This window comes from Somniosus microcephalus, chromosome 15 (assembly GCF_052327205.1).
Source record: "Somniosus microcephalus isolate GS21.2 chromosome 15, FLI_Smic_1.0, whole genome shotgun sequence".
NCBI lineage: Eukaryota > Metazoa > Chordata > Chondrichthyes > Squaliformes > Somniosidae > Somniosus > Somniosus microcephalus.
Window position 1 is genome coordinate 42,625,880 of NC_141001.1, and position 27,214 is coordinate 42,653,093.

The 27,214-nt window shown below is 45.8% G+C and overlaps 1 protein-coding gene across 1 annotated transcript in view; it reads left to right on the forward strand.

Annotated features, from left to right (window-relative positions):
• Window positions 1-27,214, forward strand: part of ano9b (anoctamin 9b) — a 175,497-nt gene that overhangs the window by 89,365 nt on the left and 58,918 nt on the right. The window contains exons 7-12 of the mRNA XM_086008500.1: window positions 10,655-10,743; window positions 13,898-14,032; window positions 20,365-20,461; window positions 20,828-20,888; window positions 22,337-22,419; window positions 24,219-24,323. Of these exons, the coding sequence (XP_085864626.1) occupies window positions 10,655-10,743; window positions 13,898-14,032; window positions 20,365-20,461; window positions 20,828-20,888; window positions 22,337-22,419; window positions 24,219-24,323 (570 nt within the window). The remainder of the gene's footprint in view (window positions 1-10,654; window positions 10,744-13,897; window positions 14,033-20,364; window positions 20,462-20,827; window positions 20,889-22,336; window positions 22,420-24,218; window positions 24,324-27,214) is intronic.

A 27,214-nucleotide genomic window follows, 5' to 3' on the forward strand; every position in this document is an offset into this window, starting at 1 on the left:
AAAGGGTACAATCCTAAAGGGGGTGTATGAACAGAGAGACCTACGGGCATATGTGCACAAATTGTTGAAGGTGGCAGGGCAGGTTGAGAAAGCAGTTAAAAAAGCTTACGGGATCCTGGGCTTCATGAATAGAGTTATAGAGTACAAAAGCGTGGAAATTATGATGAACCTGTATAAAACACTGGTTCGGCCTCAATTGGAGTATTGTGTCCAATTCTGGGCACCGCACTTTAGAAAGGATGTGAAGGCTTTTGTAGTAACCTGGGAGGTTATGTGTAACCTGATCCACCAGGTGGTGCTGTGGCAATTGCTCTCCTGAGTTAAGTCTGATCTGTACTGGTGGTACTCTTTGTTTTGGCTGCCTCATGGCAAAAGCTTTTATGTGCAAGTGTTGATTGAACCATGTTACGGAGTTAACCGGTGTCCGTCTCCATCTATGGCCACCTCAAGATACCACATATGGCGACGAGAATAAAGGAGGGAAAAATTTTGGAGTATTCGGAAGAGGTGCTCGGGTTGGTTAGCAAACTAGTCGGAAAAGCACAAGGCTAGGCCGCGGGAGTCGAAACGGAGTTTGATTTTTTGGCTGAAGTGACCGGACTCCAAGGATGGCAGGAACGGTAGGCTCCGTGGCACCTTTTGACAGCAAGTCGCAGTCTTGGGAGGAGTATATTGAAATACTGAGCCATTTCTTTATGGCAAACAAGGTGGACAGTGCTGAAAAGGGCCATTTTACTGAGTTGTGTGGGAGCGCAAACCTATACACGGATGAGGAATCTGCTGAGCCCGGAGCGGCCAGGAGAAAAATCTTTTGACGAGTTGGTGAGTCTACTAAAGAATCATTTCAATCCGAAACCTAGTGAAATAGTACAGAGATGGAAATTCAATTCGAGGATTAGGAGGCCGGAAGAAAGCATTACTGAGTATGTGGAGGAGCTTCGGAAGCTCGCACAGGACTGTAATTTTGGAAATGCGCTCACAGTCATGTTAAGGGACAGACTAGTATGCGGAGTTAACGACGATAGTATACAGCAAAGGTTGCTGTCAGAAGAAGGATTAACGTTTGAGACGGCACTTAAAAAAGCACAAGCCATGGAGATGGCTAACAAGGACATTAAGGACTTAAACAGTATGAGCAAGGAGAAATGGAGTAAACCAGTGGGAGGAGCTGTTTTCAAGATGGAAGCTGGCGCGAAAAGTCCACCAGTCGGGGTTGGGGATTGCTACCGATGTGGCGGGACGAGCCATTATGCAAAGGACTGCAGGTTTGCAAAGACAAAGTGCCACAATTGTGGAAAAATAGGGCACTTAAAGAAAGTCTGTAAAAGGGCAGTGAGTGAGAGAAGCAGGCTAAAGGGGCAAAGCAGGCAAAAGGGGGGAGGGAGAAGTACACAAAGCGGGCAAATTACATACAAGAGAAGGAAGAGTCTAGTGAGTCTAGTGAGGAGGTTTTCACAGTATACAGTATAGACACTTCAAGGCCCAACGTACCCCCTCTCACTCAGTATTTGATAGTGAACGGAGGTCAAGTAAAGTTTGAGATTGACACCGGATGTAGTGTAACCATCATGTCGCAGACTGAGTACACCAAGCTATGGGGGAAGCAAAAGTACCAGAGCTAGGTACATGCCCCATTAGTCTCAAAACCTACACAGGACAGAAGGTGGACATTTTGGGGGCGGCCGAAGTACAAGTGGAACACAAAGGAGTCACCAAAGAGCTTACGGTGGTAGTGGTAGCAGGGTCAGGGCCAAACCTGTTAGGGCGAGGGTGGATCAGTGAGTTGAGTGTGTACTGGCAGGCAATGAATAAAATGGAGGACAGTACAGAGGCACTGCAAGAAGTGCTGATGAAGCATGAGTTAGTGTTCAAGGACGAACTGGGCACCTTAAGGGGAGCCACAGCCAAGATTCATGTAGCCAGTGATGCCACGCCTCGTTTCTTTAAACCAAGGTCGGTACCTTTTGCAATGAAAACCAAGGTTGAGGCGGAACTAGATCGCCTGCTAAGGGACAAAGTAATAGAACCAGTGAAATTTTCAGACTGGGCAGCACCAATAGTCCCGGTATTGAAGCCCGACGGTAACGTAAGGGTGTGTGGTGACTATAAGTTAACAGTGAACAGAGTATCATCACTGGAACAGTACCCCATTCCGAGAATGGAGGACATGTTAACATCGCTCGCTGGGGGAGAAAGATTCAGCAAACTGGACATGAGTCATGCGTATCAGCAGATATTGCTAGATGAAGAATCAAAAAAGTTTGTCACGGTGAACACGCACAAGGGGCTGTTCACGTATGCCAGGTTACCATTTGGTGTCAGTTCTAGCCCAGCAATATTCCAACGGACTATGGAGGGCATTCTGCAGGGCATTCCAAAGGTGGCCGTGTACTTAGATGATATTCTGCTAACAGGAAGTGACAATCAGGATCACTTAAAAATACTGGACAAAGTGTTACAGCGGCTGGAAGAGGCGGGGCTACGCCTGAAACAGAGTAAGTGTAGTTTCATGGAGAAGGAAGTTACATTCCTGGGACAACGGGTGGATGCCACAGGCCTCCATCCATTACCAGGGAAAGTGCGGGCAGTGCAGGATGCACCGGCACCCACCTCAGTGACTGAACTGAAAGCCTATCTAGGGCTCCTGAATTATTATAACCGGTTTCTTCCAAACTTATCGATGCTGCTGGCACCCCTGCACAAACTGCTGAGAAAGGAGGAGCCATGGCGTTGGGGGCCAGAGCAAGCGAAAGCGTTTCAGCAGTCAAAGGAGCTACTTCAGTCCAGCAGGGTGTTAGTGCATTATGACGAGAAGAAGGAGCTGATAATGTCCTGCGACGCATCACCCTATGGAGTGGGGGCAGTGTTGGCCCACCGCATGCCAGATGGAGCGGAAAGGCCCATCGGGTTTGTTTCACGTACGCTCACAGCTGCAGAAAAGAGCTATTCACAGCTTGATAAAGAGGGGTTGGCCATTATATTTGGAGTAAAGAAATTCCATAAGTACATATATGGGAGGAAGTTTGTAATCAGTACTGACCACAAGCCTCTTATTAGCTTACTGAATGAGATGAAAGCGGTGCCTCAAATGGCATCACAGAGAATAAGGAGATGGGCAGTAATACTAAGAGCCTATGAATATGTGATCACGTACAGAGCCGGCAAGGAAAACGGGAACGCGGATGCTCTCAGCCGCCTGCCCCTCTCAAAATCTCCTCGCAGTACTTCCCCTGAGGAGCACGTCCTGATGCTGGATCAGGAGATCAGTCCCCTGATGACTTCAGCGCAAATCCAGGGCTGGACAGCCAAGGACCCCGTTCTGTCAAGGGTCCGTGAGTATGTGTTGAAAGGCTGGCCAGATCACCGTGAGGGACCGGAGTTCGTGCCGTACAGACACAGACAGCACGAGCTCAGTGTCCAAGATGGATGTGTGCTATGGGGAGCACGCATCATAGTCCCAGAGCGGGGACGCTCTACTTTGATGGAACAGTTGCATCAATCGCACCCAGGAATGACTAGAATGAAAGGACTGGCTAGGAGCTACCTGTGGTGGCCTAACTTGGATGCTGAAATTGAGTCAAAGGTAAAGTCATGCACTATATGTCAGGAACAGAGGAAAGCACCTGCCGGGGCACCACTCCATCCCTGGGAGTGGCCCAGCAAACCCTGGAGGAGAATTCACATAGACTATGCGGGACCTTTTAGGGGCGAAATGTTTTTGGTGCTGGTAGACGCTCACTGAAAGTGGATCGACGTTTATCCAGTGAGCTCTGCAACGACTGATGCCACACTGAATTGTCTCAGGAACAGCTTCAGCACGCATGGTATTCCAGAAATGATTGTATCCGACAATGCACAGTGTTTTGTTAGTGAAGGGAGCAAAGAATTCATGGTAAGGAATGGAATCACACATGTCACCTCGGCTCCATATCACCCAGCCTCAAATGGGTTAGCCGAGCGAGCTGTGCAGACTTTTAAGGAGCTCATGAGGAAGAGCTCAGGTGACACCCTGGAGACCAATCTCAATAGAGCCTTGTTTAGTTATCGTATAACACCCCAAGCTACCACGGGGCTTTCTCCGGCTGAGTTGATGATGGGGAGAAAGTTGCGGTGCACGTTAGACCTGATACACCCAGATCTCAAAAGCAAGGTTGAGACAAAACAAACAAACCAAAAAGCGTACCATGACAAACATACTAAAGCTCACCATTTCGCCATAGGGGACTCTGTGTACACCCGGAACTTTGGCTATGGACCTAAATGGATACCAGGACTAATCCAGGACATTACAGGACCTGTGTCGTACTCCGTGTTACTAGGGGATGGTCGAGGGGTTTGTCGGCATGTGGATCAGCTTTTCAGCCGGCAGCAGGGGGAACTGCCTCAGATGGAACAAAGGGCAGTAGAGGAGGCTGTTCCAGGACCCAGCACGGCTTATAAGGTGCCAGTGGACACTGGTACTGCCAGGCCACAGCGGGACAGAGTAAAACCAACATCAGAGACTCCTCCAATCTCAAGTGCGAATGAATCTGAGAATCCACCACAAGTGGAATTAAGACGTTCACAAAGGATTCGCAAGCAACCAGAAAGACTTATACAAACCTGTTAAATTAGTCAGGGGTTAACCATGGTTAGAGCATACTGGTTAGTTAAAACGTAGTACCTAGTAAGGGTTATTGTTTAAGAATTGCATACGGCAATCTTAAGGGGGGAGGAGTGTAGTAACCTGGGAGGTTATGTGTAACCTGATCCACCAGGTGGTGCTGTGGCAATTGCTCTCCTGAGTTAAGTCTGATCTGTACTGGTGGTACTCTTTGTTTTGGCTGCCTCATGGCAGAAGCTTTTATGTGCAAGTGTTGATTGAACCATGTTACGGAGTTAACCGGTGTCCGTCTCCATCTATGGCCACCTCAGGATACCACAGCTTTAGAGAGGGTGCAGAAAAGATTTACGAGAATGATTCCAGGGATGAGGGACTTCAGTTACATGGATAGACTGGAGAGGCTGGGGTAGTTCTCCTTGGAGCAGAGAAAATTGAGAGATTTGATAGAGGTGTTCAAAATCATGAGGGGTCTGCACAGAGTAGATAGAGAGAAACTGTTCCCATTGGCAGAAGGGTCGAGAACCAGAGGACACAGATTTAAGGTGATTAGTAAAAGAACCAAAGGCGACATGAGGAAAACCTTTTTACTCAGCGAGTGGTTAGGATCTGGAATGCACTGCCTGAAAGCGTGGTGGAGGCAGACTCAATCACAGCTTTCAAAGGGAGTTGGATAGGTACCTGGAAGAAAAACATTTGCAGGGCTACAGGGAAAGGGCGGGGGAGTGAGACTAGCTGAGGTGCTCTTGCTGAGAGCCGGCACGGGCTCGATGGGCCGAATGGCCTTCTTCCGTGCTGTAACCATTCTATGATTCTAGTGCCTTATTATGCGCAGTAATACTTTTGAAATGCAGTCATTTTTGTTCTGTAGGCAAATGCATCAGCCAATTTTCATATAGCAAGGCCCCGCAGCCAGCAAATAAGACGAATGACTAGTCAATCTGTTTTTGGTTGATGGAGGACTATTAGAAAATTCCCACTCTTCTTTAATAGTAGCATGGATCTTTTATATCCACCTGAACAAGGTTCAACATCTCATCAAAAGACTGCGCTCCCAACAATGCAGCACTCCTTCAGTACTGCACTGATGTGTTAGCCTAGAATATGTGCTGGAGTAAGATTTGAACCCATGACCTCCTGATCTGGAAGCAAAAGTGCTACCATTGCCAAAGTGACACAATAGATGGATTACAGAGTTTCAATTAAACTGTTTAAGGAGCTCGGCCATCTAACAATTAAAAAGGGTGCGACCTTAGTAACTGGATTCACAAAACATTTGACCAGGTTTTAAAGGTAGAGTCAGGCATAATGATACTATAATGTCATACTGACATTTAATCACATTCATTACTTTGAATTTCATTTAATAAAGCCACACATAATATGAATACCACATTGAAAGAGTTTGTGTTGCTGCAGATCCACTGCAGTGGGGCCCTTACGAATACCCCTTACCACACTTGTCACTAATGAAGTAGGAATAGCCTTGTTGCAGCCAAGGAAGATATTGTCAAAATATGATGCGTCTGTCATTTTATGATGCTGGAGGGGCGTATCATTTGTACACTCGAATAAGGATTCCAGAAAGAGGAAGAGAAAGGATTTGACCAAGACATAGTGATAGTTGGATGATGTTAGTAGATGAACTGTGATGGCAAAGCAAAAGTGACTCCAAATGGCAAGGAATTTAGATAAGCAGCACCACATATGTAGCCACTACAGCTAAAGAACAAGAAAAAAAATGAAACTGGTGTAGTACAAGACATGATTGGGTCTAATGCTATTGTCGAGGGACTCTGCATTTAATTGGTGCTTTACCTGACCTGGAAGTGCATAATCCTAGCACTGGGGGTACATGTGGAAACTTGCTCTATTACTAGCTCTGACATGCCTTATCTTAAGCACAAAATTCATCTAACAAAACAATGTAATTGAGCCAGGCTGAAAATACGTCAGTGCACTGATACTGGAAATGAAGATACTTAGAGAATTAACTGAGGAAGAATCTTGGAGGGGCTACTATAGGATTACAGGATTCCATGGGAAATTCCACAGTATCTATTGAGAAAGCCAATTAATCACTGGTGAAACCCGGAGTAATGCTGGCAAATAAATGGTAAGAATGACTTAAGATTGAAGAAAAGCTGGAGTAAAAGCTCCAATTGAAAGAGCCCAAACAAACAAGTGGTTATTGTGAGTGTGTTCTTTGATGAAGTAATGGAGAGGGTGGATGAAGGTAGTGTGGTTGATGTGTAAATGGACTTTCAAAAGGCATTTGATAAAGTACCACATAATAGACTTGTTAGCAAAATTGAAGCCCATGGGATTAAAGGGACAGTGGCTGCGTGAATACAAAATTGGCTAAGCAACAGAAAGCAGAGAATAGTGGTGAACAGTTATTTTTCAGAGTGGAGGAAAGGGTGCAGTGGTGTCCCCCAGGGGTCAGTGTTGGGACCACTGCTATTTTTGATATGTATTAATCAAATACTTGGGTAAACAGGGCATAATTTCAAAGTTTGCAGATGACACAAAACTCAGAAATGTAGTAAACAGTGAGGATAATAACAGACTTCAGGAGGACATAGACAGACTGGTGAAATGGGCAGACACATGGCAGAATCAATTTAACACAGAGAACTGTGAAGTGATAGATTTTGGTAGGAAGAATGAGGACAGGCAATATAAACTAAATGGTTCAATTTTAAAGGGGGTGCAGGAACAGAGAGACCTGGGGGTGTATGTACACAAGTCTTTGAAGGTGGCAGGACAAGTTGAGAAGGCTGTTAAAAAGGCATAAAGGATCCTTGGCTTTATAAATAGAGGCACCAGAGTACAAAAGCAAGGAAGTTATGCTAAGCCTTTATAAATCACTGGTTAGACCCCAGCTGGAGCATTGTAGCCAATTCTGGGCACCACACTTTAGGAATAATGTCAAGGCCTTAGAGAGGGTGCAGAGGAGATTTACCAGAATGGAAACAGGGATGAAAGACTTCAGTTACTTGGAGAGACGAGAGAAACTGGGGTTGTTCTCCTCAGTGCAGAGAAGGTAAGGGGATATTTAATAGAGGTGTTCAAAATCTTGATGGGTTTTGATAGAGTAGAGAGGGAGAAACTGTTCCTATTGACAGAAGGGTCGGTAACCAGGGGACACAGATTTAAAGTAATTGGCAATGGAACCAGAGGCGACATGAGGAATTTTTTTTTCACGCAGTGAGTTGTTATGATGTGGAATACACTGCCTGAAAGGGTGGTGGAAGCAGATTCAATAATATCCTTCAAAACGGAATTGGTAAATATTTGAAAAGGAAAAAATTGCTGGGCTATGGGGAAAGAGAGGAGTGTGGAACCAATTGGATAGCTTTCAAAGGGCCGGCACAGACACAATAGGCCGAATGGCCTCCTGTGCTGCATCATTCTATGATTCTATGTGTGTACAAATCTTTATTATTAATTTCACAAGTCTTGCACATGCTGAAATGGTCCTCATATAATTTACACAAATATATGTGTAATTATGCTTATTTTAGGTGTTTTTTTAGCACTGTGCAGCATCGGCAGCATACTGGAATTTATCCTTTGTGAGGCCCTGTGCTGTGAGCAGGCCTCTCAAAAGTGGGCATGGGCTGTAAAATTGGGAGTCTGATTCATAGGGATACCGACATCTGAGACCTCATTAAAATGATCAAAATACTCATTAAAGGTCCTACACTGAGCTTTCAGACTGGGCAAGCCCCTCCCCACAGCACAAGCCTTGCCCAAAGAAACTGGTCACAGGAATCCTCGAGCGATCTAAACGTAGGTTTAAAATTTTTAGTGCCTTCATGTCCCCTTGGCTGCATTTTGCTCCATGCTTTGGTTAGTTTTGCTGGGTTTTTGGGTTGTTTTCCCCCGCCAACACTTTTCTTCATTATTCTTGTTTTCTGGTGGTTTTGATGTCACACAGTACAAAGAGGTGAGAATGCGTATTCTGAATGCACTGCCTAATTTAAATGAGTAAGAGGAGTTCATGAGGGACCAACAAATACAGGTGGTATAGACCCTGAGGCATTTTGGCCACATGGGTCTCTATTTTGGGCCTGCACCTGGTCATGTCCAAGTAGTCCTGTCCTTGCCATCTCCACTTCACAAGACAGGCTGCCATAACGTTTACCATCTACTGTTTGCAATAATGCAGCACATTAAGAACACCCAAATGAATACCCATCTTTCTCTCCTTGTAAAATAGAATGTCAAAGCCAGTAGTTACCAAGAATACTGAAGAAAAGTTATATATTTTGGAAGGAAGAACGAGGAAAGGCATTATAAACTAAATGGTACAATTTTAAAGGGGTACAGGAACAAAGAGACCTGGGGATTAAATACACAAATCTTTAAAGGTGGTTGGGTAAGTTGATAAAGCTGTTAAAAAAGCATATGGAATCCTTGGCTTTATAAATAGAGGCATAGAGTACAAAAACAAGGAAGCTATGCTAAACCTTTAAAAATTACTGGTTAGGCCTCAGCTGGAGTATTGTGTCCAATTCTGGACACCACACTTTAGGAAGGATGTCAAGGCCTTGGAGAGGGTGCAGAGGAGATGTATTAGAATGATACCAGGGATGAGGGACTTCAGATATGTGGAGAGACTAGAGAAGCTGGAATTATTCTCCTCAGAGCACAGAAGGTAAGGGGAGATTTAATGGAGGTGTTCAAAATTATGAAGGATTGCGATAGGGTAAATAAGGAGAATCTGTTTCTACAGCAGGAGGATCAGTAACCAGAGGACACAAATTTAAGGTAATTGGCAATAGAACCAGAGGGGAAATGAGGAGATTTTTTTTTACGAAGTGAGTTGTTATAATCTGGAATGCATTGACTGAAAGGGTGATGGAAGCAGATTCACTAGTAACCTTCAAAAGGGAATTGTATAAATACTTGAAGGGGAAAATTTGCAGTGCTATGGGGATAGAGCAGGGAAGTGGGATTAATTGGATAGCTCCAATGGGCTGAATGGCCTCTTTCTGTGCTGTATGATTCTATGAAAATTATTAGCAGTGGAAGAAACCCAAAATGGAGACCTGCTGATCAAGACCAACGAACACATGGAGCAAATGCAGTCTAAGGAACCTGAAAACATAAGAGAAAAAGAATGACTAAGCAGTCCCATTGCACCAAATTTGTATGGACGAGGCCACCACTGTGGCCCGAGCCTTGCAGTATGTTGCAAAAACCAGCTTCAGGACCTAATTTATATATACTTATGAGGCCTACACATTCCTGCAGGTCCACAGAAAGCTCTGTGACATTTGTCAGGGACATTGCAGGATACCCTGCTGATGTTTGCTGTCTCCTGCTGGCTGGCACTTCATCTCCATTTGCTGCTGACTTTCATGATATAGTCACAATTATCAGCCTACTGACATGATTGTCAGTTGGAGAAGCAGGCTTCCATCTCTGGTATCTCAGACTAATGCATCCTCAGCCCCACCATTCTCTCCAAATGCCCCATCTCTAACCTTTTCTTTTCAATGTCCTGGACTATGTTGGTGCCTCACATTAAGATCTGGATAAGCCAAAATTTTTGATGTCAGCAAACCAGAACCGTTCTCTTTGACTCTCACCAACACATGCCCTGGTCTGGATTCAATTGATCCTCCCTTGTCAGGCTAAGCTCGGAGGTATGGAAACTTCGACGAGGTTCCCCTCTCCGACTTTTTCTTTTTTCTCCCTCTTGCTTGTAATCCAATGTTTTTCCCTTCACCCTGTAAAACATTTTAAAATATTTTTCCATATGAAAGAAGCACTTTAGAAATGTAAGTTGTTGTTGTAATCTACAAGACTTCAATCTATTTTGAAAGGACATTGGTAGTCAGCACAGCCTAGACACGCACATGGAGGTAACACCAACAAAAGGAAATGTTCAGGCTGAAGAATTCACTGATAAACCTTCCAGTGAGCCATGCAAGAGAAACCACAAATGCTTCAATTTTGAGAGTCTGTTGCTCAATGCATTGAGAACTAAACCTTTTAGGAAAGGCACCAGCTGAGATTCTGATTTATTTTTGTTTCATTTAGGAAGACAATTGTGAGAAAGGACACAAGTTGCGGGTTGAATGGGCTGCGTGGAGACGCTTATTTAAGGAACAACCAATCAATGAAATAAGGTGATGCGCTAATCTGGCATATCAGACCAGGGTTGTAAAATAGTGATATACTAATTTGGTACTTGAGATTGTGGCAGTAAACACTGTTCCTCCAGGATGTAATTGCACAACATCAGGGGGTCTAGGTTAGGACATTGACTTTCACCTGTAAAACGTGCTGATTCGATGAAAGTCTCTGATTGTATATTAAACAAATCTGATTAGTCTCAACCTCATTGGCATGAGCTCACACACAACTGCCAATAATTTGGCACTGAATTGGCAATCTCCCTGAGAGAGGCCACAGGATGGCTGGTGTGAGAAATGGAAATTTGCCATACTGTGGCAGTAGGAGTGCTCTTAAGAGGTTGGGGCTGTGGCATACTAGTGTTACAGAGTACCATTTCCGACCTCAGTATGGAGAATACTTCCTTAATCTCTTGATCCATGTCATTAATGTTGCTCGAGAATTGGCACAGACTCAGAGCATCCAGATCGTGCCACAGAGTGATCCCCAAGGAGCCAGAAGATACACCACGCATTTTTTTGTATCATTTTTCGGAATGTGAGCATTACTGACAAGGCCGGCATTTATTGTCTATCCCTAGCTGCCCTTGAGAAGGTGGTGGTGGGCCTTCTTCTTGAATAGCTACAATGTATATGGTGAAGGTACTCCCATGGGCTTGGGCTGAAAAGTGACAAACAACATTTGCACCACACAAGTGCAGGCAATGGTCATCTCCAATACGAGAGAACCTTACCACCTCCTCTTGACATCCAATGGTATTACCATTACTGGGTCCCCCACCATCAGCATCCTGAGGGGTCGCCATTGACCAAACCCAAGTGGAACAGCACATAATTGCTGTGGCTGGGTATTCTGTGCCAAGTGGCTCACCTACTAACTCCCCAAAGGCTCTCGACCACCTGCAAGGAACAAGTCAAGAGCGAGATGACATACTCTCTACCTGCCTGGATGGGTGCAGTTGCAACAACACTCATGAAGCTCCACACCAGTCTAGACAAAGCAGTCTGCTTGATCAGCACCCCATCCACTAGGTTAAACATCCACTCCCTCTACCACTGGCGTACTGTGGCTGCAGTGTGCACTATCTACAGGATGCACTGCAGCAACTCCTCAAGGCTTTTTTAGCAGCACCTCCCAAACATGCGACCTCCACCTCCTAGAAGGACAAAGGCATCAGCTGCATGGGAACCCCATAACCTCCAAGTCACACACCATCCTTACTTGCGACATATATTGCCATACTTTCATTGTTGCTTGGTCAAAATCCTGGAACTCCCTACCTAACAGCATTGTGGGGGTACCTTAACCACATGGACTGCAGCGGTTCAAGAAGAAGGCCCATCAGCACCTTTTCAAGGACATTTAGAGGTGAACAATACCAGCCTTGCCAGCGACGTCCACATCCAAAAAGTAATTAAAAATAAATAAATATTGGAATTGCCTCCATTTGTAACCAATTTTTACATTAATTTGAAGTGTTGCATAATATTTGCTTCATGTAATGGCAACAGAATGCATCTGTAACAAGAAGCTTTCCATATATGTTCCCATATGCCACACCTGCCCTTTTCCGTTTCTTTACGTAAACTTACCTTTGTACATTTTCACAGGTCATTAAATTTCTGCTTGACCTTATTCGTGGTCAAGAAGATTGCAGAAGCGAGACTGACCTTGTTGCCAATTTTATTCCAGACGTGCAGATACCTGGCCTTGGGGCGTTGACTCCTGTTCCCTGGAAAAATAGTCTCCCACCATTCCAGCACTGCCTCTATAGGTTCAGTAGGAGATGTGTCCTTGAAACAAGTTTATGTAGAACAATGTTTAAATGTAATACTCCTGGAACTACACGCTCTCTAGCTGGTTAACCCCAAACTGGTGAAAGATTTCTGTCATAGAAAACACAGGTGATATTACTGTTAATAAATCTAAGAAATAGGGGGGAAAAATTCAGTTGGTAGTGCCACCCATTAGCGCCTTAAGAGGGCGCTAAATGGGGCGCAAACCAACTAGCGCCCGGGCATGGCGATGTTTGCGCTGCTCGCGAAATTAACTAGACATTTTGCGGCAGCGCTAAACACTACCGCCACGATCTCCTGCGCCGGCAGATCGTGACGTCAGTCGAGTGCACAACGCCCCGGTAGCACCCCGGACTGGATACTGAGTGGCACTCCCTGCCTTACCGCCTGCCGCTAACGACGACAGGTTGAGGGGAGCGTTTTGCAGTCAGGAAGGGACTGGGGGAGCGCTATTTAAAGGCGACCACTTCCTGACTTTTTTTGTTGGTGACATTTTTGCACCACGCATTCTGAGAGAGAGAGAGACTTCTGGAGAGGTTCTACACTGTGTTAAGGAGTTTTGCATACTGAGCAGCACTTTGCATGTGCATTTTGATTTGCCCTTCCTAAAAGAGACTGTGGGGGCTGCACTCTGAGCTCTTTCTCTGGGTCTCTCCATTGTTCTTTCCAGCAGATTTGATGTACAGGTCTCTCCAGGCCGAGATTCAAGGCTGCAATGAACAGGATGTGAATAGAGACCAAGATCAACCCTCCCCTTTAAGATAAAAACAGAAAATGCTGGAGAAACTCAGCAGGTCGAGCAGCATCTGTGAAGAGAGAAACAGAGTTAACATTTCAGGTCGATGACCATTCATCAGAACTCCCCTTTAAGAATTGGCCGGAGCCAGTGTGTCTGTGTTCCATTGCTGACTGACATCACATGAGCTTCACCAGCGCTGAGTTAGTGCCTCGCTCCTTGGCCTTTGTGCCTTAAGACAGATGTGAAGTGCCTGATTTAGCGCTCCAATCACCTCCAGGGGCAATAAAAGCCAAGTTTGCTGTCGGAGGCGATAATTAGCGCCAGGCACTAAACTTTGCGCACGGCCGATAATGGCGCCCCAAACGGGGCGATACTGAATTTTTCCCCCTAGGTGTTTTAACATTCCTAGAAACGAAATATGGAAACATGTTGCTTCCCCTGTTCTTAACCAAATATTTATCCAGCTCTTGTATTAAAAATAAAAGTTAACCGGCACAGCATTAATTGCTTTTGATGGAAGTCTGTTTCACATATCTATTAATGTGTGGGCAGAAAAATAACTTTTAGGATGATGTTCATCTTGAGTTATTTGCTCTACGTCTCTGTTTGCAGGGATTATTTTGGAGAGCGAATTGCCCTGTATTTTGCCTGGCTTGGCTGGTACACCACCATGCTGATTCCTGCTGCTGTATGTGGAGTCTTGGTCTTTCTGTATGGATTAATGTACTTTGGAAGCAATCAAGTGAGGTATAGTACTTGCCATGTGTTTCAATCAATGTGCGACTGGAGTGTTTATATCTCAGCTCATAACATATAATACCCAAGAGATTTTGTAAGGACTGTTTAACATCACCTACTAAACTACATCTGCTGAAACATTAGGATAATAGTTTGAAGAAGATTTGTAAAAGTTCAGACTATTACAATATCTGCTGTGGCATGGATGTGCTATAGTCGTGAGTGTGACAGTGGGCTCATATGAATGGTTGTTCTCAGAGGCCGAGGCTGCTAAAGCCGAAAATCATAGACAGTAAAAATGGCTGAAATGTCAAGTTATGTGCTGACCGTACAAGCAGTTGTTGGAGAACTGGATGGAAACTGTTGTGTCCGTGTATAATAAGACACAGACTGCAGGAGAACGGTACAACAGGTGTTTACTCAACGTGGCTCACACTGGAACTGATCTGTACAGATTACTACTCAGTGCTATATACAGGTGTGGTCACTGCCGGTACTGCAGTATACATGAGCTGTAAAAGATAGTTCCCCCCTTAAAGGTATATACATTACAATTCCTCCCCTTTTAGATTAACAGTACCATAACACTCATTTAACAATTAAATATCAAACTAATTACAATTAACACTTTTAACATGCAACATTAGCTGAAAATAGTCTATTTATATATTCAGTCTTTGGGGAGGCTTCCTGATCCTTTCTGGATAGCGCCTTTCCCGAGTGTCTTGCTCTTGGTGCGGAGGCGATTCTGGCCCCCTGTCGTCGGTTGGTTCATCAGCTTCCAATGCTACTGTTTCTGGGGTAGATGCCACCTGTACGTCGGGTTCATCACCAGGTACGTTTGGGCGAGGCATGGGGTTGACTTGTTCCTATGACTCTAGGATCTGGTCAGCATGGCGTCTCACGATGCTCTCCCCAACGTCCACTGTGTACATTAGTGGGCCCTGCCGTGTGCATATCGTTCCTGGCTGCCATTTTTCTGTTCGGTAGTCGCGGGCCAAGACTGGTTGCCCTACATTGAAGCTCCTTGTTGGCTTCTCATGGATGTGCTGGAATTGCTTACTCTCAACATCTCTTCGTACTTTTGGTCTGAGCAAATCCAGGCGAGATCTTAACCTTTGGTTAAAGAACATCATGGCTGGGGCCTGGCTGGTGACTGCATGTGTCGCATTCCGGTAGGTGAACAGGAAATTGTCCACCTTGTGCTGCAGCGGAATGTTGTCATTGTACATAGCCTTTATTGCCTTCTTAAAGGTTTGTACGAACCTCTCAGCCAATCCATTTGTGGCTGGATGATACGGGGCGGATGTGTAATGCCTTACCCCATTCTTTTTCAAGAACCTCCGGAACTCTTTGGACACAAACTGTGGTCCGTTGTCGGAGCAAATCTGTTCTGGCAAGCCATTCCTGGCAAAAATGGTCCATAGGACTGCAGTAGTTTTCTCCGTGGTGGTGGAGGACATTTTGATGACCTCAGGCCATTTCGAGTGCGCATCCACGGCTATTAAAAACATTGAGTCCATGAATGGACCAGCAAAATCAATATGCACCCGTTGCCATGGAGATGAGCGCCACTCCCATGGGTGTAGAGGGGCCTGTGGTGGTGTATTTTGGACTTTCTGGCATCCTGAGCAGCTCTTGGTCAGGTCCTCGATTTGTTTATCGATTCCCGGCCACCACACATAAGCCCTGGCTAGGCTTTTCATTTTTACCCCTCCCAGATGACCCTCATGAAGCTCATTGAGCACTCTATCCCTTAACTTGGGTGGAATTACCACTCGGGATCCACACATCAAGGTCCCCCGGCACACTGACAGCTGTTCTCTCCTTGTCGAGAATGCTGGCAACAGTGAGTCGCCACGTGCTGGCCATCCCTTCACCATCAAATCATATACCCGAGACAGTGTCGGGTCATTTCGGGTTTCCTTTTCGATACAAGCGTTAGTTACCGGTAGGTATTCAACTATAGTCGAATGGAATATTTCGACAGGATCCACTGCTGGTGCTTCCTCCGCAGTAGGCAGTGGCAGGCGTGATAGCCCATCAGCATTTCCATGCTGTTTCATGCCCTTATATTCAATCTCATAGTGGTGCACCCCTAGAAAAAATGACCATCTTTGTAGTCGTTGCGCAGTCATCACCGGAACGCCCTTCTTCGGATTAAAAATGGAGACAAGAGGCTGGTGATCAGTCAGCAAGGTGAATTTCTGCCCGTGCAGATAGTGATTGAACTTTTTCACTCCCCACACTAGGCTGAGGGCCTCCCTGTCAATCTGGGCGTAGTTACGCTCGGCTGAGGTTAGTGATCGTGACGCAAAGGCTATTGGCTTCTCTGAGCCGTCCGAGAATTTGTGCGACAGCACCGCTCCAATGCCGTAGGGTGACGCATCACATGCCAACCGAATTGGTAATGCTGGGTTGTAATGGGCCAATACCTCTTTCGATGTGATTAGTGTTTTGCTCTTCTGGAAAGCTCGTCTACATTCGTCACTCCACTTCCATGGCACCCCAGTTTGCAGTAGGGTGTTCAGTGGGTGTAGTATTGAAGACAAATTTGGCAAGAACTTATGGTAGTAGTTTACCAGCCCGAGGAACGACCTCAGTTGTGACACATTTTCTGGTGCTGGAGCCTTGACTACTGCCTCAATCTTTTCAGGGGACTTAAAACTCGCATTTGGGGCGGTTAGCTCGGAGCCCATATTCCTGCAATCTAGTGAGCACCTGCTCCAGGTTGGCAAGGTGATCACTGTCATTTTCGCCCGTGACCAGGATGTCATCCAAATAACACTGGGTCCCTGGGATCCCTTGCAGGACTTGTTCCATTGCCCTCTGCCAAATAGCCGGAGCTGATGCTACCCCGAATACCAGCCGGTTGTATTCACAGAAATCACAGAAACCCCACAGTGCAGATAGAGGCCATTTCGGCCCATCGAGCCTGCACCAACACATATCCCACCCGATCCCCGTAACCCCACGTATTTAATCCCCCTAACACTAAGGGTCAATTTATCATAGCCAATCATCCTAACCTGCACATCTTTGGACTGTGGGAGGAAACCGGAGCACCCGGAGGAAACCCACGCAAACACGGGGAGAATGTGCAAACTCCACACAGACAGTTACCCGAGGCCAGATTCGAACCCGGGTCCCTGGCGCTGTGAGGCAACAGTGCTAACCACTATGCCACCGTGCCACCGTGGTAGAGACCTTTATGGGTGTTGATTGTGAGGTATTTTTTTTATGCTTCATCTACCTCCATTTGCAGATACGCCTGGGCCAGATCACTCTTAGTGAAGCGTTTCCCTCCAGATAGCGAGGCGAAAATATCTTCAATCCGCGGAAGTGGATATTGTACGGTGTGAAGGACCGGGTTCACTGTTACCTTAAAGTCCCCACAGATGCGAACCTTCTTTGGTTCCCCAGGCGTGCTGCTCAACGACTTTTTCATCACAGGGACGATGGGTGTAGCCCATTCGCTCCAGTCTACCTTGGACAGTACACCTGAACGTTCCAGACTCTCCAGCTCGCTGTCATGCCTTTTAGTGTTCCGAGTCCTTGCTGGAACACTTCTTTCGCGTCAGTTAGGATCTTTGACAGTCGCCCAGGTGTGATGTCATCATCCTTTTTGTCAGCCACAGTCAGTGCCTGTATGGAATGCCAATCCAGTTGTATTTTCCGGATCCATTCACGTCCCAGTAATGGTGGTCCTCCATCTTGCAATACATACAGGTCTAGTTTTGGTGTTTCCTTACCGTTATATATAACGTTCACCCTTATTTTTCCTTTGGGGTAGACTTTTTGCCCTGTGTACGTCTTCAAAATAATTTTTGTGTCTCTCAAGGGTATGTGTGAGAATAGCCGCTCATAGTCCCATCGGTTTATGACTGTTAGGGCTGATCCTGTGTCCAATTCCATCTTTACCTGGACTCCTGCTATCTTGAGAGTGACCCAAATGGTTCGGTGATCCTCCGTTATGATCACATTATGTAGTTTCAGACAACTCAGTTCCCCGCTTTCGGAGTCATTATCACTCTTTTGTTTGTCTGAACTATTCTCCGTCATCTTATGTACCTTCTTGTACTTTCGTTTGGTAGGTTTCTTATTGCTGGTTTTCTTTCCCGACCTGCAGACTCGTGCTATGTGTTCTACTTTTCCACACTGTCTGCACACTTTGTCTTTGAACCAGCAATCATTCTGGTCGTGTGTTGTTCTGCCGCAGCGATAGCACTTCTCTGTTCCATATGACATTTCGTTTGTGCCATATTCTTGCGGTCTCTGTTGTATCTCTGCAGTGCCCCGTGCTGCTGCTTCATATGATACCGCAATGCTGAAAGCTTTTTCCAGCGTAAGGTCCTTTTCAGATAAAAGCCGTTTCTGGGTTCCTTCACTTTGAAGCCGACACACAAACTTGTCCCTTAAGGTATCTGCCAGCCCCGCTCCAAACTGGCAGTGTTTCAATAGTTTGCGCAGTTCTGTTAAATAATCAGCATTGCTTTCATCCTTATGCTGGTTCCGTTTGTGAAACTTGAATCTGCTATCAGCAGCGGTGTGGGGTTTAAATGTTCCTGTAGTATCGTTACTATGTCTTCAAAACTCTTTTCCATTGGCTTCGTTGGGGTTACTAGATTTCGTAATAAACCATACGTCTTTGCACCCATTAAATTTAACAATACCGACGCTTTCTTGTCATCTGACACCTCATTTGCCTTGCAGTATACCTCTATTCGTTCGACATATGTAGTCCAATCTTCGACTTCATTGTCAAATGCGGTGATACTGCCACTCTTCGGCATTTTGGGTGTGGTTTAAAATGGCGTCTCCCAATGGCTTAAAATGGCGTCTCCCGCGCTTTCCTTCCTCCCCCGCTGCTGCCAACGCCGCTCTCGGCGGTCCTCGTGACAATGGCGGCGCCTTGCAGGTTTCTGTGCGTCTCTCTCTCCCTCTCTTCGACGCTGCTCGGCCCCTGAACACCGGCTGCGCCCTGTGTGCTCTGCCCTCTCTCTCCCCCGTCGACGCTGCTCGGCCCTTTGCTGTGCCGCTCGGTCGGGCTCTAGCCCGCCGCTGTCCGGGAAGGGTCTGCGCACTACCTGTTGCCAGCCCGTTTCGCTGGACCACCTCGACTGGAAAGCCAAGCCTGGCTCTCGACAGCCTCCCCCGCAATTCTCGAGTCTAAGCTGGATGACTGGGCGGTTGCCCGTGGTCGACGCTCGAGTCTCTGGCCTTGACCTCCAATCCACTGATCTCCAGGAACGAATCCCCGGGAGGTGATGCAGAGTTGCAGGTAGGTTCGAACTTGCCTTGTCGCCAATGTTGTGTCTGTGTATAAGACACAGACTGCAGGAGAACGGTACAACAGGTGTTTACTCAACGTGGCTCACATTGGAACTGATCTGTACAGATTACTACTCAGTGCTATATACAGGTGTGGTCACTGCCGGTACTGCAGTATACATGAGCTGTAAAAGTTAGTTCCCCCCTTAAAGGTATATACATTACAGAAACGTTCTTCACTCTTGGGCAGATTGAGAAAGGCAGAACACCAACACTTCAAAACATACCGCTGATTAAAATTTAAAGTGCCTGTGATTAAAGGAATTGCCAGAGAAAGTTGTGCTCTAGGGTCAACATTACAAAATTTGTTGCAGGATATTGCACTGCAACAAATGTCTTGGCAGAAGTATAATGATACATTTTGCATATCATTATATAATACTCCCATAAAACAGTGATCTCTCTGATTTAACATGAGCAACATCATGGTAGATTCACTAGTTTTTTATTTTTATAAATGTAGTGCTAATCACCCACTTCACTCACCTTATCTGACTCTCATTGTGTCCAGGATGTTTGTTTAAAAAAATTGATTTGTTCTTAGCCAGGACAGTAATTGGGAAGCCACAATTGGCTTCAACTTCCTGGACAAAGGCAGGAAAAATCAGCCAGAGTTTCTGTTCCTCATCAACATCTAGCAACCCCTCAAAGTGTGTTGACTTCGTCTGTTCTGTTTTCAAATATCGCTGCTCAGGGATAAATTAGACTGCTCTCTTTAAAATCATTGGGTGGTCATGCTATTTGCGGAATGAGCCATGAGGAAGGTCCAGAAACACGTGGAGCAGCAGCTTTGCTCAGAGCCTTGGGTGCAAGGAAAGCAGCTCCAGGTGGCTCGCAGGCTGGATTATGAGTACCTCTGAGCTAGGCTTTTAGGTGTTGCAGGAATGGAATGAGATTTTCGAGTCAGCAGTGAGCCAGCTACATTATCTAAGATCTGTCTGTTCCGAGAGTATTTCTTGTTGAGTAATGCACGGCTTTAATTGGCTCTCTTTTCTTTCCATGAACCTCAGTAAGGAGATCTGCAATGCTACCAGTATTATCATGTGCCCACTGTGTGATCAGCGTTGTCAGTACTGGAGGCTCAACGAGACTTGCTCCTATGCTAAGGTACAATACATCACACAAGCAAGGCAGTGGGGGGACAGTGGCGTTTCCAGATGAGATAATGGGACAATTTTCAACTTGACGCCCAGGAAGATCAGCCGCCTTTTATAGAAACCACCCAATTTTAATTTCCATTAATTTCCCATTGCCGAGCAGCAAGTTGGAAATATACCCCACTGTGTTTGCTGAGGAATCCAGTACCTCATCTCGAAATGGTTGCTTGTTTCTGTGTGTGTGCCACTGGTTCATTACAGTCATATGCAAAGAGAAAATTTATGGCTAAGGATTGAAGGGGTAAGATGTTTTATGCATACTGTGACATGTGTGAACAGTTCTGGTGAGCAAACCTTTTTCATTCTATTCCTGCAGGTCACACAACTATTTGACCACGAAGTAACAGTTGCTTTTGCTATGTTCATGGCAATCTGGGGTATGTATTCCCCTCAGTTCAATATTGGCTTTCACTTTACTTTAAAAAAAAGGTTAATCCAGGCGTTAAATTCAAAGGCAATTCATGACCTATAAGCATATTATGGATGATAACACCAAAGTATGACCAAGTATACCACCATGAGTGAATTTAGTTACCGTGGTAACTGCATTGGAACTATCTGCACTATAATATAACACATTATTTCTTCAATTTTCTTCCTACTTCTGAAGGTAGTGGCCTAGAAATTCGGTGGGCTGCGCCATCAGTTAGCGCCTAAAGAGGGCACTCAGTGGCTTTAGCGCCACTGGCCACGCCTCCCGTGATATTTAGCTGGGCCGCTAATGGCGGCGTTAGCCTGTTGCGCTGCGCCGCAACCGATGACGTCATCGGTGTGCGCAGCGCCCCGCTACCGCCCCGATCGCGATACTTGGTAGCGCCCGCCTCTGTAGCGCCATTTGCGAATGGCGCCCGGTTCATGGGGCCTACCTGTGGCGGGAGTGGCATAAATTAAGGTGGAGGTGCGGGGCGGCCGTTTTTTTCGGCAGCCGCCTGCCAGCACCTCCGTCCCCGGCCTCCTGATCCCCCCCCCCGCGGCAGTGCCGGCTGTTTTCCGAGAGCCCGGCTCTTCTCCTTGGTGCCGGGCTCTTTTGCCGGCACTTGCGATCTCTGATCGCGCTGGTGCAGGCCCCTCCCCCTTAAGAATGGGAGGAAGGCCTGCAGTACCACAGCGCGCCGTGCCACAGCGGCACGTTGCGCTGCGATATTCAGTTTCAGCGCCCTAAGAGGGACGCGGAGCGCCTCGAGCAGCGCCCCGTGTCCCTCTTGGGGCGCACAAGCTGAATTTCCGGCGGTCGCAACTGCTCCAATCGCAGCGGTAATTCCGGCGCCCAGGTGAGCTGGGCGCCCCGTTTGCAGCTCCACCGAATTTCTCCCCCAGTGACTCCTATTGATGGTATGGTTTTACAGGCTGTGGCAGTTTAACAGTAGCACACCCAAATATGCAGCCTCTCATGTGTAAGCCTGAGCAGTGAGTATTAGTAGGCTATTCAGTTTTGGGGGGCATCACAGTTAAGCCCGATCCTGCCCTCATCCGACAAGTACACATGCATAGTGTCCAATAGGGATCAATGGCTAGCAATCTGGAGTGGGAACTCAGGCTGATCTTTCCCTCCCTAGTCCAGGACACTGAGGTCAATTGTAGCATTCCAATTGCCCCATAGCTGCGGTTAGCTAACTCCGTACAGACCAGGATCAAACCTTGGGTTTTCCTGGTCTGCTTGGCTCACTACTATAACACTTTCGTATTGGGAGAGCTCATAGTACAGTATTCAGCCCACTTGCATATAATTTATATTGATTTTTCTGTTTACACGTAATAATGTTCCGTGGTTATTAAACAATTAAACATCAGTAACTTGAGTGAATATTTCTCTCTCAAAATGTAGCCACTGTATTTTTGGAGCTGTGGAAACGAGCCCGAGCGAAAGCTGTCTGCTCCTGGGATTTGTGCCACTGGGACGAGGATGAGGTAAAAACCTTAACTGATTTAACCACTAACATTAGACTGATGCTTTGAGAGCTGTTGAAATTACAATATTGGGCCTGATCTTGCTGGAAAAATAACGGTGTGCATGCCGGTATTAATGAGCAAATCGGCCTGCAAATTCAGGAGATTAAGAGATTCGGCATGAGTTGCGAATCCCCAGAACTTACTGATTGATTACGCCGCTCTGTCGTTAGGCTCAGACAAACAGCATCTCGCCCTTAGCGTCCCCGTTATTTTAAGAACTTGCTGGATTTGCACATGAATTGTCCATTAAACTCGCCATAGAAAGTTAAGTCGAGGAACAAAGGAACAGGAGTAGGCCATTTAGCCCCTCGAGCCTGTTCCACCATTCAATGAGATCATGGCTGATCTGCGACCTAACGCCATAGACCCGCCTTTGGTCCCTATCCCTTAATACCTTTGGTTAACAAAAATCTATCAATCTCAGATTTAAAATTAACAACTGATCTAGCACCAATTGCCGTTTGTGGAAGAGAGTTCCAAACTTTTACCACCTTTTGTGTGTAGAATTTCACTCCTGAAAGATCTGGCCCTAAATTTTAGACTATGCCCCCGAGTCCTAGACTCCCCAACCAGCGGAAATAGTTTCTCTCTATCTAGCCTATCTGTTCCCCTTAATATCTTGAAAATTTCGATCAAATCACCCCATAACCTTCTAAATTCTAGGGAATACAACTGTCGTTAATAGATACTGTGAATAGTTGAGGCCCCAACACAGATCCCTGTGGGACACGACTAGTCACATCCTGCCAATTAGAGTACCTACCCATTATCCCTATTCATTGTCTCCTGCCGCTCAGCCAATTTCCTAACCAGGTCAATAATTTGCCTTCCATTCTATTGCTAATTAAGAACGTAAGTACCTTTTTATTGACATGATATTGTTAATGCAATGCCAATCAACCTCTCCGGCCCAGAAAAGGAACAATTGAAATTATAGCATCTCATTCCTGCATGTAGTAAATTGTTCTTAACGATTTGAAAAAATGTCAAATTTTTCATTTTAAAATTTATTCTTACTTTTTCCTTTCTGTCTCTTTTTCCTCTTAATCAAATCTTTCTTTCCCTCTCTTAATTTCTTTCTATACCTGATTTGACTGTAATTCACCCTCCTTCTCCGTCGTTCCTCTGTTGGTCGCGCTGTTCACTAAGGTCCCAGATGCTACGTTGTCCTCTCCATGCCGTTATCAGCTCGTACTTCCAGCACAGTACAAAAATATTTTGAGCTGAATGGTGTAGAAAAAAAGTCTAACTAATGGCATATGCCACAAGATGCCCTGCTCCAGCAAGAACTGCCCCATTGCAGATCAAAGTGAGTTTGTATGAAAGATCAGCAAGTTTGTTGAATCTGTTGGTAATTTGAAGCAGGCATTCATAGCAGTGAAAAGCAACTTCTTTGCTTTGCAGCAACATGCAAGTCTGAAGGGGAACTGGAAATTTTATGGTAAATTGTTTTGGTAGCTGACAATGAAAGTGGACAGGGTCAGCAACTCACAACCTCCAATTATAAAGGCAATGAGCCATTAACTGAGGGCTTTGAGTGAGCAATGCACAGCCATTAACTGAGAGCAAAAAACTGATCTATGCACAACTATCAACTTTGAGTAAGCAAGCCACTGCCTTATTTGTGCACACATTTCCCCTGGAAAAGGGTAGAGATTTGATATTCAATTGACAAGGCACAGACGAAGTTCGTTCAGATTCAATTTTACTGGGTTAAGAGAAAAAAACATTCTAAAGTGATTTATTTTATACATCAGGAGGAACTGGCTCTCGGGCTAATATATAACCCTGACGTTCCACCTGAAGAATATCATCATTCGTACAAACGCACAACAATAATCCTGTTGCTGGCATGTGTTCTGGTAAGTAGATATATAGCATTTGTGCCCTGTTACACCATGGCAACCAAAAGTTAACAACCCAAAACCATCCTAAGAAAAAAATTAGCAAAGAGACTATATACTTAGAGTGGCTGATAATGTGATCTAAACTCTGCACCATTGGCATGCTGTACAGATGCTATGTACACTGGGCACAGGTGCCAGGGAACTGGGGTGGGTGCAAAGGGTACAGGTACCTGAAGTTTCAAAAAAATGAATGGCCGCCTCCACCTCAGTTCCTGTTCTAAACAGTCCCTGTGCAATTCGAGCGCTCATGAGCTCCAACTGCATTGTGGGGCAACTCTCTAATTAACGTATAGGGCAGGATTTTCATTGAGCCGTGGAGGCGGGATTGGAGGCGTGTGGGGGGTTAAAATCGCGAAATCGGGGGGCACGAACCCATCCCGCCCCCAACCCACCTCCATGCCAGTTTCAAAGGAGGCGGATACCCGACCTGTGCTGGGAGCCGCCTCCCCGAGGCGGGAAGGGGATTAGTGCCAATTAACTGCCTGTTAGCAGGTAGTCAACAGGCAGTTTTTAGCCTAATCCCTATTTTTATTCTTGAAGTGTGGGATTCCCGACGGCTCCAAACCACGCCAAGTTAGCGAGGCGGGCCGTCGGGCTGAAGGGCTTGGAGGGGTCGAGATGTCCGGTGTTCAGGTGAGTGATGGGTGCATGAGTGCAGAGGTAAGTGTGTTTGGTGTGTGTAAAGTGTTTAAAGAAGTTTTACTTACCTTTACAGCCTTCCTTCCTTCAGGTCTCGGGAGTTCCTCATCTCATCGGCACAGAAAGCAGAATGGCCGCGAGCTGTCAAAAGTTGCAGCATTCAGCTTTCTGTTCTGGAGAGATCTCTAAATCAGCCTGAGAGGAAGGAATTCACTTGGAGTACAGACTGTCAGTGTTTGACAGCTTCACAGAGCTGTCAAACGCTGATATTTCATCTGTCAAAAGCTCTTGACAGATGAAATGTCAATCTGTGACGTCACCTGTTGCCGGGTGGCCCTTAATTGGCCTGCTGAGCCCGCTGGGCAGGCTCAACAAGGTCAATCAAGTGAAAATCGCGTGGGTTGGCCACAACTCGATGGAGGCGGGACTGCTACCCCAAAAGTTGTAGTCCTGCCTCCTACACGCCTCCAGTATCAAAATCCAGCCCATAGGATCTAATGAACTCAATGCACAGTTGCTTGGCCCTCTTTTTGGCTGTACCGGGTGCCTTGGGTGTGTTACAGGCCTCAGGCTTCCACCTTGAGCTTCTGGGGAGCTACCATCCTATTATATGCGCTGGACTGTGCGGAAAAATATAATGTGGATCTGTCAGGTGCTTCTCTCTTTGACTAATCAGGCAATCATGTGGGGGTAGATTTTCGTCCATCTGGAATGAAAATAAAGCGGGTTCCTTAAAGGGTAGGTAATCTGCTCCACCTGACTACTGCCTAGTGGTGAAGATGAAATTCTACCCCGTGATGTCGGTCTGTGGTGCACTTTTTCATTCACTGCAATTTATAACCTTTATTCAACATGCAATGATCACATTCACTACTGCAAAATCAAAGTTAAAGGTTCACCCAACTCCCACTGTGTAAGCAACCCTCACACCAGCTCACACTCCTGCATTACTCCATGAACAAGATCTACTTCACACCCAGCTCAGACATTACACCATGCACAAGAGGACTTCCAGACTCAGCTCACACACACTCCTCCACTGCACCATGTACAAGACAATCTTGCACCCAGGTCACACTCACTCCTGCACTATATTATACACAAGGCAAATTTCACACTGTAATGAAATCTGTTTGTCTTGATCCTGTATTCGTTTTGCACTCATGTATATTACCCTCCCCCACTGTGTATAGTTTCACTTCCTCTTTCCCGACTAACATGGGAGGTTCCAGGTCTTGGCTCTTGGCTCCGCCCCTGACTTCTCTTACATAAAGATCCCAGGATCTGTATGACTCATTCCTGTGAACCAGTCGGCGTTTTGTGGTTATTGAAGGCCCATCACACACTCAGCTCATAGTCACCTGAATTACATTATGTAAAAACACTTCCATATGTTATTTATACTCTTGTGTAAGTGTGCTATGCCATTATAGTGTCAGAAGATTCTGGGATTTTTGGATGTTTTGTATCATAGGGTAAAGAAGAGCAGAATTTGTTGTTTTGAAAGGTGTGTATAGATCTGAATGTGATGGGAAATAGCTTTAGCGTGCAGGCGTGTATGGGTTGAGGACCAAGATGGAAACAGGCCTCAACACATACACTTTCAACTCGACCTAGCACTGGCCTCTGCCACTGAGCTGTGGTGAAGATGAAACCTCACATTTTAGCCAAGATTATTGAAGAAAAAGAACTACATTTTAACGATACGTTGTTTTCTTTTTTCACTAATTTTATAGTTTTAGTTTAAAAAAAATGTGATTTAACTGGAAGTAATGCCTGGCAGGAGTGCCTGTTGTAAGCACTGTGAAGAATTGTTAGAGGATTACCTCTCCTGGATTGGAGCAATGAAGAGTTCAAAGAAAGAAGACCTTTCGTGATTGGATCATGTGGATGAAAATTCATAGTCCTGATTGCAGTTTGATGGGCAGGGAATTTACAACTGTCACTGCCTGAAAAATGGTAGGGTCCAGATTCTGTTTGTTCAGTAGAAGATGTGTTTTTAATTGCTGCTGCCCAATAAGGGATAAATTGTCCAATAGGGAGTGGGCCTGGGTTTTTGATATCCAATGGAGAGTGAAGAGGGGATTTACTGTTTGATAGGATATGAACTTGGATTGCAGATTATCAATAGGAAGTAAGTTTCAGAATGCTGCATCCTAGTAGAGGGCGAGCTTGGAATTTGTTGCTATCCAATAGATAACTACCTC